This window comes from Drosophila busckii, chromosome 3L, assembly GCF_011750605.1.
Source record: "Drosophila busckii strain San Diego stock center, stock number 13000-0081.31 chromosome 3L, ASM1175060v1, whole genome shotgun sequence".
Lineage (NCBI taxonomy): Eukaryota > Metazoa > Arthropoda > Insecta > Diptera > Drosophilidae > Drosophila > Drosophila busckii.
This window is the reverse complement of record NC_046606.1, coordinates 3,818,379-3,832,387: the sequence shown is the minus strand read 5'-3', so window position 1 is coordinate 3,832,387 and position 14,009 is coordinate 3,818,379. Positions and strand designations below refer to the sequence as shown.

At 43.4% G+C, this 14,009-nt stretch overlaps 3 protein-coding genes across 5 annotated transcripts; 1 reads left to right on the top strand and 2 right to left on the bottom strand.

Annotated features, from left to right (window-relative positions):
• Positions 1–46: 46 nt before the first annotated feature.
• Positions 47–5,768, top strand: LOC108600266 (rab GTPase-activating protein 1-like). Its single transcript, XM_017987722.1, has 8 exons — positions 47–849; positions 1,252–1,551; positions 1,604–1,787; positions 1,864–2,051; positions 2,114–3,384; positions 3,436–4,155; positions 4,212–4,643; positions 4,992–5,768. The coding sequence occupies exons 1-8, from the start codon at positions 585–587 to the stop codon at positions 5,163–5,165; spliced, it is 3,534 nt and encodes a 1,177-aa protein (XP_017843211.1). The 5' UTR covers positions 47–584; the 3' UTR covers positions 5,166–5,768.
• A 52-nt stretch (positions 5,769–5,820) lies between these two features.
• Positions 5,821–9,318, bottom strand: LOC108600267. Of its 2 annotated transcripts, none has more exons than XM_017987723.1 (6): positions 9,068–9,318; positions 8,681–9,011; positions 8,219–8,623; positions 7,528–7,896; positions 6,822–7,472; positions 5,821–6,753 (listed from the first exon to the last, which is right to left on the bottom strand). In XM_017987723.1, exons 1-6 carry the CDS (start codon positions 9,263–9,265, stop codon positions 5,960–5,962), a joined length of 2,748 nt encoding a protein of 915 aa, XP_017843212.1. In that variant the 5' UTR covers positions 9,266–9,318; the 3' UTR covers positions 5,821–5,959. The 2 variants fall into 2 exon arrangements, with proteins under 2 accessions (XP_017843212.1, XP_017843213.1); XM_017987724.1 differs by having other exon boundaries at positions 6,440–6,767.
• A 196-nt stretch (positions 9,319–9,514) lies between these two features.
• On the bottom strand, positions 9,515–13,006 carry LOC108601025 (isocitrate dehydrogenase [NADP] cytoplasmic). Of its 2 annotated transcripts, none has more exons than XM_017988902.2 (2): positions 12,920–13,006; positions 9,515–11,010 (listed from the first exon to the last, which is right to left on the bottom strand). In XM_017988902.2, the coding sequence occupies exon 2, from the start codon at positions 11,008–11,010 to the stop codon at positions 9,772–9,774; it is 1,239 nt and encodes a 412-aa protein (XP_017844391.1). In that variant the 5' UTR covers positions 12,920–13,006; the 3' UTR covers positions 9,515–9,771. The 2 variants fall into 2 exon arrangements, with proteins under 2 accessions (XP_017844391.1, XP_017844390.1); XM_017988901.2 differs by lacking the exon at positions 12,920–13,006 and adding an exon at positions 11,240–11,450.
• Between the last annotated feature and the right edge of the window lie 1,003 nt (positions 13,007–14,009).

Sequence of the window (14,009 nt, the reverse complement as noted above, 5' to 3'; positions counted from 1 at the left end):
TCAACAGTGTTGCGAATTCCGTCACAAAAATATGTAAACAAAGCGAGCAAGCAAATTTGTTGCTGAAAAAATTTGCAAATTTATTTAGTTAACAAGTGCGAAAGTGTTAAACAACTGCACATAAGCATAGTTAAACATCAACATATCGTTAATAACTTGAAATGCGTGCGTCTAAAGCGCTTGTTGTAAAGAAGCTGAAAAATCCATAAAGAAGTCAAACTATTGACCCATACCCACCCCCACTCTATAAACTGTGTAGTTATTGTGTCAAGCAAACAAACACACACAAACACAAAGACATACATATATGTGACGCCCTAGCGTACAAGACGCCCCCCAAACCGTAAGCCACAAATAGAGCTAACGATTCGTCATCGATTAAAGGCAAACATACATATAAAAAAAGCCAAACAATGGAGCTGCATTGAAAAAGTAGCATACAAAATTTAATCAAACTCAATTGAACTTGATTTAAAATAGCAAGAAAATGCGCAATTTACCAGCGCAAAGAAAATAGGCAAAGAAATAACTAAGCACAGCATACAGATAAACGAAAACGAAAGTTTCGAAGTAAAAGTGTGAAAATGGATGATAATCTGAGCACCAAGTCCTCGGAGTCCTCCATAACGACAAGTGGAGAGTATGAAATTGTTACGGATAGCAATGTGGCGACACCGCTGGAGCAAGTGGAGCCATCAACTGCTGCAACGACAAGTCTAATGCCAGGCGCAACGCCAGTTGATGGCGGTGCAGGCGATCGTTCCCCCACACTGGACACACACAATCGCAATCTGAGCGATATACAGCATGAAATGACGGATGCATTGCGCGACCTACAGCTGGAGCGTGGTGAGTAATAAACAAATTTTAAAATACAAACTACAGTAGACATACACTAATGTAGAAACAGTGAATTACAATTCTAATTTAAATATGTGCCAATACTTAGTTGTCACTGTAAGTCAAGATATGCAAGCGAGCGCACAGTTGTGCCGCAACAGCAGCTGTGCACACACACACACACACGCATAGAGCGTTCTAAATTGTGTGGAGCGAGTGTAAGAAGCAAACTCTCCACGAATGCCCATTAAGTCGCAAGCGCAATCTTATCTAGTCAAGCTGTCGGGCTTAGCATACCAATTGCTGTCATGACTACAACAATAACAAATAACAAAATAAACAAAAAGTGTTGCAAAGAGCATAAATAAAAGCGTAAAATATCCATAATTCCAATTCAATTACAATTTGCAGCTGTCAACGAGAAGACGCGTCAGCAGCCTCAACAACAACAACAGCAACAACAATTGAAATCTCTTACGCTGCCCTTGCCAGCACGTAAAACTCTCAACGACGGCGGCTCTGGTGACGGCGATATGCGTCTCAAATGCTCGCTCTTCTCACCCAAAGCCGAGTCTGAGGCAGAGTCCAGCTCGGAGCATAATCGTGTGGGTCAATCGGTTTTCTATGATTGCATAGATGCAAGTCCTGCTTGCATTGAAGAGAAACAGGATGCGATGAAACCAGAAAAGGGCGACACTACTGATGAGGAGGGTAAGTTATAAGCCCAGTATCTCATTATACGCTCAACTAAGCTCTTAATTAGTTTCAGAAATCGATCAGGGCTGCACTATCTTTGCTGGCGTTACCTATTTGGGTGCCGCCAATATTAATGCACCCAAATCTGAAACAGATGTGTATCGCATTATGAGCGAACTTAACAGCGGTTCCAAGTCTGTGGGACTTAAGATTACAGTCAGCATACCCAATTGCTCCGATGGTCTTGTGGTGTACGTTTTATATATAACACACTGACATTTAAATTTGTTGATTAGCAATTTGTAATACTTTTTAATTACTTCACAGTTTGCATGATGCAGAAAGCAACACGATTATCGCTACCTATGAAATCTCAAGCATAATACTATATTATCGCGGACCTGTGGACACAGCTGAGAATGGCTGCTTTGCCTTTACTTGGCTGCATGGTGATGCATTATTCCAATGCCATGTATTTCGTTGCCACATACCTGAGGCGGTGAATCAAGTGAGCGGTGAGTCGTAAACTTGCAAAAGAAAGCTGCAGGCATGACAAATACTTTTAATTTAATTGCAGCCTGCTTTCAAAAGGCTTTTCAAACTTATGCGCCCAGCATGAGTTGCAGCTTGACCTCCGCTGTAGATATGGTCAACTCTGTTACATCCGATGTAAGCGGCAATCCCTTGAATGCAGCAGGCTATGAGTTTATAGTTTCGCTGGAGATCAGAGAGAAGGTGGCAAAGAACTCTTATGCAGCCGTGCCACGTGATCGCGGCTGCTTCAAGCTGCGCGCTAATACGGACAAGGAAGTCTGCATTACGGTTAAGCAAACAGCCTCGAATGTGCTGCAGCCTTTGTATATAGAGCGTTGCTTTGGCGTGCTGGTGGCGCCCGGCAAGCTTGTAGTGCAAAAGGATATGCATCTCATAGACATGCTCAACATGGGTTATGTCACAAGCGCTGGACAGGAGGCGGATGCCAGCAGCAGTTGTCTCAATGCCTATGCCATACGCGCTGAATGGAAATCGCAGGAAAAAGCTTTCGAGCAGCTGAATTTAGAAACGTCCAAAACAAATCTGACTGTGGCTGTGGATATTGTAATGCGTGGCATACAGGAGCCCGTTAGATTCGTCATAGAAACACCAGTGACCATACAGTCTGCCAGTGAAATGCGCATCATGGATCATTTTATGTCCAAGCGTCCCATGACCTTGCGCTTCTATTTACATCTCAAGCGCACCGATGAGCTCAACTGGAAGGTGAACAGCATTGATCCCTCGGAGGAGATAAATGAGCCAGCGCCAGTGCAGCAAGGCTCAGCTTCGTTGCTAAAGCTGGGCATGAATAATCTATCGCGCATTGTGCGCAGTTCGTCCATAGCCTCCATAGAGGATGATTGCCCTACTGACTATAGCAGCGATGGCGATGAACCGCTGCTCAGCGGCACTGGAGAAGTTTCAAAGGATTGCTCGCAGGATACGCTGGACGAATGGGATCCTATACTGCGCGAGTGGGATAGCGAGAAGCGTCCCAAGAATCTGGCGCCACTAGTGCGTCTGGGCGTGCCCGAAGCGCTGCGTGAGAAAATCTGGCAAAAGCTGGCCAATGTGGAGGGCAAACTGGAAATGCATGACATGTACAAGACGCTGATAACCAAGGAAACTAAATGCGAGACGGTTATACAGCGTGATATACATCGCACTTTTCCAGCGCACAAATGTTTCAAGGAGAGTGGCGGCTCTGGACAGGATGCGCTGTTCAAAGTGTCCAAAGCGTATGCAGTTTATGATAGCGAAGTGGGCTATTGCCAAGGCTTGAGTTTCATAGCTGCCAGCTTGCTGTTGCATGTAAGTGTTGAAATTTAAAAGCTGCGCGTTATGCTTAAGTTTTTTTTATAGATGCCCGAGGAGGATGCATTTTGTGTGCTGGTATCGCTGATGTACGACTATGGACTGCGTGATCTCTATAAAGCAGGCTTTGAAGTGCTCTATCTACGTCTGTATCAGCTGGAGCGTCTCATTAAGGATCAGCTGCCCAAGCTGCATGAACATTTTACCGCCTGTGGCATTGAAACTCATATGTATGCCTCGCAGTGGTTCCTTACACTCTACACAGCGCGTTTTCCGCTTTGCTTTGTATTCCATGTGCTGGATGTGTTTCTGCTAGACGGCTTGGCTGTGCTGTTTCAGGTGGCAGTGACTTTGCTGTCGATATGTGAAGCGGACTTGCGTCAGCTTGATTTCGAAGGCATACTCAAATATTTTAGAGTAACGCTGCCCAAAAAGTGTCGCAGCTCCAGTCAGGCGCGCAAGGTAATGAAGCAAACATGCGAGCGTAAGATAAAAAAGTTGAAGCAGTATGAAGAAGAGTTTCTGCTGAAGAAACAGCACAAGGAGCGCTTGGAGAAGGAGGCGCAAATATATGAGAGTCGCTTTGGCGAAGAGCGACGCAAGCTGCAGGCAGAGATTGAGTCGCTGACACAGCAGCTGGCAGTGGCCAATGAGCGCGCTGTGGAGAAAGAAAAGAAACATACAGGCATTATACAGGAATACAAGCAGATAATACAGCGTCAAGAGCAGGATATGAATACGCTTAATGAAACGCTGGGCAAGGTGATGGTGAGTTGCATTAATTATTTATGCAACTTATTTGCTTAATGTATTTTATTTTACAGAACACGGTTTCCAAATGCACGCAGTGCTTGCAACAAATCGATAACAAGGTGGAGCCGCATGCTGCACAGCGTCATTCGTTGCCATCGCGTTCAACACAGGAGGCCGCCTTGGGCCCATTGGATCCCATTAATGTTGCTGGGCAGCGCATACGTGAGCTGGAGCTGGAGTTAGCACAAGCCAAGCTGGCACAGGTGGAAGCCGAGTGCAAGAATCAGGATCTAAATCACCAGCTGAGCAATACGCTCAGCGAGCTGCATACCAATCGCAATAGCTGGCAGCCCTGGCTGTCCAAAACGTTCAATTCGCTGCAGGAAAAAGTTTCCACGCGCAGTGGCTCGCAACGTGGCGAACATGCCACGGCCACATTCCAGTCATATATGGGCCAAGGGCCGTCTGCAGTCAGTGAGGCGAATTCGCCCAGCGCCAATCAGGTAAATTGAAGTTGCAATTACTTCAACCCGCCATCCCCAAACTCCCAACCCACTCAACATGACATGACGAGCGCTGGAGCGTCGCCAGTTTTAAGTTTCCTTTCTTTTATATAATTAAACTATGTTTTTTGTTATTAAGTTTTGCTGTTAACTCGAAGTTTATTTATATACATACGCATCTGAAGAATTTATCACCCTATATAACTATATAGCTTATATATACGCATACGCATACCTTAAGTTGAAGTTTTATTTGTTGTTTTTTTTTTAACTTTTCATTTTTGTCGTTTGCAAATAAATACTACAATATAATTAAACATATTTTCCAACAACTTAATGCTGCAACAGGAGTACAAAACCTTTGCATTTGCCTCCGTTGGCGGCTCACCCAAGTTACCCCCCAAATTTCAGGCCACCAAGATGCGCAATAGCATTGATAGCTTACGCAACATAGTTGGCCCACTGGAAACTGGCAAACTGGCCGAGAATCTCAAACAGCAGCTGCAGCAGCAGCAGCCTTAGATTTAAATAACTATATACTGAAAAACATAACTGCATATATTATTAAACAACAAACACATGCATATTCAAAAATTTAGTCAAAATGGAAACGTAGTATTATCCTAGTTTAAAATACAGGTTTAGCTGCATTTGTTTAAAACATATAATTTGAAATATTTCACTATAAGTTAGAGCTCGCATTTCTAATATTTATTTTACTTAAGGCTAAGTTCAGAGGCTATAGTTTAAGTCTATTAACAAAATGAATTTTATGCTTGTTCAACTATAAAGCAACTTGTATATTTTTTAGTTTGTGCAGTATGCACAATTTTGATAGTTTTAGTTAATTCTTATATGTTGAACAACTGCAAATCGGTTTCAATCCGATATTGGCTTATAAACTTGGTTCTAAACCATTCAAAGTAGAGAGACAACTACCCTAAAAAATTAGTATACACAGGCCCTAGGCTCGAGCTTATTAGAACTGCTTAGAATAGAGAGGGTTTACTTTTATTTGAAGCAGCTAAACCTGTGCTTTAAATTTATATTTATCCAAAAATATATTGTTTGGCACCCCAAAGAAGTAAAATTGCTACAGTTTGGCATGCACTGCATAACACGCTAATTATATAGCTTACATATAATCGTAAATAAATAAACATATGTATCGCAACAAATTGTGTAAATTATTTTATTTAGTTTTGATTAAGAGTTTTTAGACTAGATAAGTATATATAATATAAGAGAGTAGCCAGATCCCAGACAGAATCACACCAGGCGTATGGAGTATAATACTATTCGTTACCATTTACAGTTCAGATAAAAAACAAACGTTGCAGCTGACCCTCGCCAGCGTGATCCAGACGTCGCTGCAGTGAGGGATAAATCAGCAGATCTGCGGATGAGCTGCGTTGATGCTGCTGACGACGTCTGGCTGCGCTGCCGCCGCCGCTGTTAAAGGAGCGACTGCGACGCAGACGCCTACCAAAGCACGAGACTTGCTGCTCCTCGGCTTCGCTGTCGCTATAAGCGCTGAGCAGCTGTTGCTGGGAGAGCGTAAGCTGCGATTGCAGCGTGGGAGCGTCAGAGTCTGTTAAGGTGGGAGATTCAGTGGGCGTAATGCGCGCACGCTTGCCCATGCTATAGTTGGAGGGATCTCTGGAGAGTTCGGAGCCAAAGTTGCTGCTGCTGCGCTCATGCGGCAAATTGGTGCCATAGCTAAGGAAATCGGGATAGGGCAGCTGCAGCTCAGGCGCACAAAACGCTTCGGGTGAGGAGAAAGTGTGACGCAGTCTGGGCGCCAGTGGACGCCGAGCGCGCTTCAAATACGTATGCTCAGTGCAATTGCTGGCCAGGCTCTGGCTTGCGTTGGAGCTGGGCATACCTAGAGTGAGCGATATATTGAGTGAATGGTCGCGAAAGGCGTCGGTGCAGTCGTCCGCCGCGCTGTTTGGCGTCGTACTCGTCCCGCCGCCAGCGCAGCCACCCCCTGTGGATAGTTCACGCCCAGCGGATACCGATGACGTGCCCGCTGAAAGCCCCAAGGCTGCGCCGCCCCCGCCGGCTGCTGCTGCTGACGTCGCTGTCGTGCCAGACGCGCCTGCAGCGCCTGCAAATGTGATTCTGTCGAGTCAATTAGCAAAGTCAAAGCAGGAGCAGGGGTTACACCAAACTTACCACAAATGGCGCTGGCCATAAGCAAACGTGTTGCAAGCGTTTCCTCACCACCATTGCGCAGCGCTGCTGCCGAAGTGCTAGGCTGCTCCTCTGCTGCTGCACCTGTGGTGTCCTGCTCCACTGTGGATTGCAAGGTGCAGCTGCTGGGCGCACGTTGGCAAACCAAGCGACCAAGTCGACGCTGCCGCTTGGGCTCACGCAGCTCCTGCTGCATGCCCACTTTGATAACCTCCTCATAATCCGGCGGCGCTTCATAGCTGGGCGGCTCATCTGGCGTGCGTTCCTCCTCCTGACGGTCCAGCAGCTCGCTTATGGTCTGCAAATGACTCTGCAGCTCACGCTGATGTCTGGCGCGCACACCCATGCGATAGAGTATGATCATCCAGCCGGAGAGCACGCCAAAGATGCCCAAGGTGCTTATAATAAAAATACCCGTGGCGGTTTTCAAATCCGGATACTGATCGATTTTCGGAAAATAATAGTTTGGCTTGTGATTATACCAGCGACGATCGTGATGCAGATGCGCCCAATCCTCCTCGCAGGAATCCGGCTCATCGCTGCCATCGCCGCAGTGATCAAAACCATCGCAGTGCAGCCGTATGGAGATGCAATGATTATTGCTGCACAGAAATTCGGAGCCTATATAGCAATCTGCAAGGGCGCACAAAATGGTTAGAGATTGGCAGCAACTGCAAGAGTAACTTACTCAAATAGTTAAAGACACTGTAGACAATGGCCAGCTTGGATGGCATGCCAAAGACACCGCGTAATCTTATATAATAACCCGTTAGTATGGGTGCAATGTGACTCTCCTTGCTGAGTCCGTTGTTGGGCCACATGACATGCTCGATCTCCAGGCCCTCTGAGGTGGTGCCTTGCTTAATGCTCAGCTCGGAACGCGCGGCCATGCCATAGAAATCTTCAACTCGCAGTGAAATGTGTGTCTTCATCATCATATAATTATTGCCAGGCCGTATAATCCAAATGCAGTCGAACAAACGCACATCGGTGGCATTCTCTATCATGTTCATCATAGTGATAGCACCACCAGGACCGGTAACCATGCCACCGCAATCTAAGAGGAGTAAGTGCGCGATTAAATTCTAAATCAACATATCAAAAGTTCTGCAAATCATTAAATTAAGTTAGAAATTTACTTGGCATCGCTTAGTTTTCTATTCCTTGCTTTGCCCATCGTTAGCTTAGCTATAATTACAGCTCTTATGACACTGCTAGCCCAACAATATTGATTGACGCCAAGTGAACTATGCCAAAGTGTCTCGCTGTTTAGCTTTGCATCTCATATTACCATTGACATTGAAACATTTATACAACCAAAATCAATATGACAATTGCAGACCTTCAAGTGCCACCCCCAGCCCCATTGGCGCGCTTACCAGTGTAGGGCACCAGTCGCTCGTCCTTTAGCTGCTTGGCCGAGACAAAGCTCACCTCGGCGCGAAATCCTACGCCTGTGGCAGCATTGCCGCGAAATTGCAGCAGCAAGGATTTGCCACTGCTTACGGTTATGGGCGGACGAAAGTGTTCGCCTGTATAGGAGTCGAGCATTTGTCCATTCGAGTCGAAGATTTCCAGCGTAGAGGCAAGTCCCAGTTGAAAATCGGTAAAGTCTAGACGCACTTGACAGTTGTCCGCTTCGCAGGTCAATATATGCTCGATGCCATAGTCACGTGGATAGTTCATGGGAAAATAGGGCGTCGATATAACTTGTGGCTGATATTTAGCATTGCCAGTGCCCACAATCATTTGACGCGGTGAGCCGCTAACAATTTTAACGTTGCCTGGAGGTGAATACGAATTTCAGCGGTTTTTAAAACTGTTAGGCAATTGGAACTTACGTTCTGAGAAGTACTGCAGCGAGAAGACATGTGCATTGGTCGCTCGATAGAAGAACTTCAATTGCAAAGTGCGCGTCTTGCTGCGAAAGACTTTACCATCGCCACAAAACTCCTGACCCGATATGGTTGTATCGTAGGGTGGTTCGCTAAATTGTATATGCTCGCAAGGGCAAAGTATAGACTTGCCGCCGGTGTTGCTGCAGCTCTTGCTGAAGTTGGCATGCAGAAAGGTAACACGTATGACACACTCGGCACAGGTGACCAGCTCCAGATTGCACTGATACCAAACATCAGCTGCCAAAGAGTCGCCCTGCTGACTCAGTGGTGTGCTCTAGTTGTTGCAAACTTTGCTTTAGCTGCACTTGCTATAAAAATTTCGCTACTTACGCGATATGCTGTGGTGCTCACATTTCTGGCATGCAGCTCGCCACGTTCACCCAGCTCCAGAAAGTGTCTTCTGCCATTCCAGTGATTGCATATATCCAAATCTCTGTAGCTGCTGGCGGGATAGGCCGCGCCTGGCCAGCTTATTAGCGCCAGCAAGTATGCCAGGCAGTAGCCATAGCCCAAGGCTTGGACTAACATGCCACACTTTGCTTTATCTATGCCGCTTCACTTGCGTTCTTCCACACACGAGCGTTGACTCAAGACTGCGCGCTGCAAATCCAATAAGCTGTGCAAGTCCCAGCAGTCGGAAGCCTCGCAAGTGGCCCCATATAATAGACGCAAGCATTGTTTTTTTTTTGTCTATTTAATATTTGCTTGCCCAGGTTAAAGACCTCACGTCATATCAATACACAAAGCAAATGTATTTCGAGAGCTGAGCTTTTTCACAAAACATTTTCTTTGGCGGTATAAAAATACATTTATTTAAAAGATTTTCTTTCCGTTTACAAAGTATAGTTGAAAGATTAAGGGTAGCTTTAGCAGTCTCTCAGAGACAATTAAACATTAAAAAAAGACAACGACGACGACTACAAACCGAAAGAGCAATGACATACACAATGATTAGCTTTCTAAACTATGCACAAGCACATGGACATGTAAATTATTTAGAGATGTGCTGACTGCGCCTCTTTGAGGTCGGTCAGTCATTGGCTTTTGTTCAGAGCAATCTTCAGATTCTTGGCGAGTGTCTCCATGAACTCGAAGGTCTCCTGATAGTCCTTGCGCTCAACAGCATTAATGCTGCCCTTAATGCAAATGGCCAAATCCTTGGTCATTGCACCGCTCTCAATGGTGTCAATGCACACCTGCTCCAGCGTATTGGCGAACTTCTCCAGTGGCTTGTTGTTGTCCAGCTTGGCGCGATGCAGCAGACCACGTGTCCAGGCAAAGATCGAAGCAATCGGGTTGGTGGAGGTCTCCTTGCCCTGCTGATAGAAGCGGAAATGACGTGTCACTGTGCCGTGAGCAGCTTCAGCCTCCACAGTCTTGCCATCGGGGCAGAGCAGCACTGAGGTCATCAGACCCAGTGAGCCGTAGCCCTGAGCAACAGAATCAGATTGCACATCACCATCGTAGTTCTTGCAGGCCCAGCAGAAGCCGCCCTCAGACTTCATGGCATAGGCTACCATATCGTCGATCAAGCGATGCTCGTACCAGATACCAGCAGCCTCATACTCCTTCTTGTACTGTTTGTTGTACAAATCCTCAAAGATATCCTTAAAGCGACCATCGTACTTCTTGAGAATTGTGTTCTTGGTGCTCATGTACAGCGGCAGTTTGCGGTCCAGCGCATACTTGAACGAAGCATGTGCAAAGTCCACAATGGAATCGTCTGTGTTGAACATGCCTAGGGCCACGCCTGGACCCTTGAAGTCATTAATAACTTCCTCAATGACTTGGCCATCATTGCCCTTCCAGGTCATCGTAAGCTTGCCAGGTCCGGGCACCACATAGTCCACAGCCTTGTACTGATCGGCATGGGCGTGACGTCCAATGACAATGGGTTTCTGCCAGCCTGTGACCAAACGTGGCACATTCTTGCAGATGATAGCCTCACGGAACACCGTGCCGCCGAGTATATTACGAATGGTGCCATTGGGAGACTTCCACATCTTCTTCAGGTTGAACTCTTCAACCCGCTTCTCATCGGGCGTAATTGTGGCGCACTTGATGCCCACATTGTACTTCTTAATAGCTTCGGCGCAGTCGATGGTCACCTGATCTTCGGTTTTGTCGCGATGCTCAATGCCCAGATCATAAGTGTGCAGCTCAATGTCCAGGAAAGGCAGAATAAGCTTATCCTTGATTGACTGCCAAATGATGCGGGTCATCTCATCACCCAGCACATCGACAACGGGTCCAGCGCGTATTTTCTGAGCCATCTGTGGATTACAAATAGGATATGTTATCTGTGATTAATAGTTAGGCTTGGTATAAGTGAAGACGTAATAATGGGCGGTTATTAATGGTTCACCTCGCTAAAATTTGATTCCATTTTGAAATATGAGTTTTTTTTTGACAATTTATTTAACTTTACTGCGTTACCAAATTTCAAATAAATTCACAGATTGTTTTCAAAGTGAACTTTGATCCCAAAATCTGAACACATACCGCCGCGCTGCTTGCAAAGTTAGCTTCAAAGGCGGCACGCATAAACAGCTGTTTGTCCAATTGAGATCGGTTGATTATATTTAGAGTGCGTCGTAATGCAAACATTTTGGCCTATTTTCTATTTTATCAATGAGTATTGATTTATTATAATACGTATTTGCTATTTTCTAACACGTTGTTACACCAAGTGATAACTGTAAACTGTCTACTGGGCGCACCGTTAGACTGCAACTCAATAAACAATTTAGTTGCGCAATCGTCGTAATCGCGTATTAAAAACTACACTAAGTAAAGCAAAGATAAGATTTGCTCAGATTCTCTCTCACTCTCTTTTATATGCTTATTTAAACTAAATATTGCAAACAAATTGTAAACAAGCGTAGAATAAAAAAACACAGTCAGCGTTGTAATCGTTATCGCATATGCCGGTCAATCAATTTTATATTGTGGCTTTTGGGCTCTCTTTTAAACGCTTTACGCTCGCCGCACGCGCTAACTCTTATCAGTGCGCAATTTTTCCACAGCCCGCTCGTTGAAATTATAATATTTAATTAATACTCAGTCAAGTTCATTGACGCGCAACAACAATTTACTTTACCTTGCAAAATTAAGCTTAAGCACTTGCGAGTATCATCAAGTACAAAAACACGATAAAAAGAGTAAACAGTGCTGCGCACTTTAAAATTGTTTGTTATCGATTGTTGGCACCTTTTAAACTTTGACCAAATGGCGCCAATCGGTCTATTCACAGCTGAGATTCTAATCAGCTTAAATTATTTAATTGAAATTGTCACAGATTGCAAAAGTTTATTATGCAATTTATTAGATTATATTGGTTAATTGATAAGTCAATTGTGAGCTGGCTTTATTTTTAGCTTGAGCAAATTGATTAAGCTGTGCTTGATGTCGTTTAAGAATACGTTAATTATAAAGATAGATATTAGCATGCCAAATGGCGTGATGGAAAAATCACACCATATTGGAAGACACGCCTACAAAATGGTTGCCAAAACTACTGAAGCTTTCTCTTAAAGTATTTACAACAGAAAAACAACGGTAAAGCTTGCTTTATATACTATCAGCAGCACTGATAAGCTTTGCCAAAGTCAAAGTAATTTCAATGTTGTTGATAAACTTAAGTATTTGCTAGAAAAATCTAAGAATTTTAACACTATCAACATAAAATCAAGGTAAAGCAAATATTAACTTGTAAATTCCGCTCTTCTGTGCGCTCTTATTCTCTTTTATCTTAAAGAAAACCGGCTGTGCCGGCTGAAAAACAACAAAACAAATGCATATAAAATGAGCAAGTGTTTCACACACACACACACACACATATGCATACGTGTATGTTGTTTGCTGGGGAAAGTTCAACATTAAATTGTGTGCCTAATTCAAGTAGCCTAACTAAAGGTTATTCAAAGCTCAAATAAGCACGAATTATTCATTAAAACATACACCTCCATTTACTAAACAGTGCTATATTTACATTTGCCTTTGCCCCCCTAGAGATAGCAGAGGTTTTAAGCGAATTTTATTTCTAGTTGCATAAATTGCAAGTCAGCGTTAAAAGTGGGCGGCTGATTGTATTAGTGTGGGTAGATATTAGTTTTCATGAGCAAAATGTCCAGATGTGATCGCTAGCACAACTGTATTTGTTGAAATTAATATTCTGCTCACCTTTAAGATTTATATATTGTATAGCCGGCACAAAAAGAAACACTGAGAATTATATTTAAAGAACACAACCACTCCCAATGGAATCCAAAATTATACTAAATTTTATTTTTTTCTGATTGGAGACGCGTATTTGGATAGCACAGCCAGTGCTGTCGGATTAGCTTTTTCTCCGTGAGATCTGACTCTTTCGAAGGTGATCTTTTTAGAATTGCGGGATGCAAAATCTTCATATTTTTAAATTAAATAATTAGTTTTTATACTAAAATAGTAAAACTTTTGAAAACTTTAGACTTAACAATAATCTAATCGTTTATGAACAAGCGAATGCTCCCTGTTAAATGAACTAGCAACAATAATAGGGCTGGACAAACATGGTTTGGGTCTTGGGTATTCTGCACGAATACGAAGGCGCTAAAATTTGAATAATGACAACAAGCCATATGGGTATAGATAAAATAACATTTAAATCTCTGACCAGTGATATTTGAATTTCTTTAATTGGATAAGTTTTGTGCTCATAATTTAGTAAAACAAAAGTTTTCTTTATTTTGATGAACATAATGTGATAAACAAACTGTTAACCAGAGTAATATATTGTCATCAATCTTTAATTAAGTATATGCGATTAGGATCTATTGCCAGATTATATAAATTGAAGCTTTAAGTGTTAAAATTATAAATTTAGCTATTAACTTTATCTGCAAAGATTGCGTTTGATATTTATGTTGCCGACAAAAGTGAAATTTAATAATATTTTAAGTCATTCCACAGCATATTGGAAATAAAATGTTTATTTTATATGTTTATGTGCGAAAGTGTGATAATAGCATAAAAACATGCATGTGTATGTTAATCTTGTTATCAAATGCAAATAAATTCTCGAAGCGAGATTATGCAAATGCGATTAAAGCAAAGGCCAGCCGTCAATTCAAAGAAAGCAAAAGAAAGATAGACAAAGTAGTCTAATTGGCTATATGCCGCTTTCTTTTGTACAATTAGATAATCGCCAAACAAAAGCATATGTATAAATAAAACAAGATGTTATGCAATCTAATTATAACAGGCTTTAAACAGAGCTATGCACGAAAAC

Bases quoted from the DNA above. Each gene is read 5' to 3' on its own strand.
- LOC108600266 (XM_017987722.1), top strand. From the start codon at position 585: ATGGATGATAATCTGAGCACCAAGTCCTCGGAGTCCTCCATAACGACA. The intron at 1,788-1,863 runs GTACGTTTTATA...ATTACTTCACAG, and splicing joins TGCTCCGATGGTCTTGTGGT to TTTGCATGATGCAGAAAGCA. The intron at 3,385-3,435 runs GTAAGTGTTGAA...TTTTTTTTATAG, and splicing joins CTGCCAGCTTGCTGTTGCAT to ATGCCCGAGGAGGATGCATT.
- LOC108601025 (XM_017988901.2), bottom strand. From the start codon at position 11,344: ATGTTTGCATTACGACGCACTCTAAATATAATCAACCGATCTCAATTG. The intron at 11,011-11,239 runs GTATGTGTTCAG...TGTAATCCACAG, and splicing joins ACTTTGCAAGCAGCGCGGCG to ATGGCTCAGAAAATACGCGC.
- LOC108600267 (XM_017987723.1), bottom strand. From the start codon at position 9,265: ATGTTAGTCCAAGCCTTGGGCTATGGCTACTGCCTGGCATACTTGCTG. The intron at 9,012-9,067 runs GTAAGTAGCGAA...TGCAACAACTAG, and splicing joins TGAGCACCACAGCATATCGC to AGCACACCACTGAGTCAGCA. The intron at 8,624-8,680 runs GTAAGTTCCAAT...ATTCACCTCCAG, and splicing joins GCTGCAGTACTTCTCAGAAC to GCAACGTTAAAATTGTTAGC.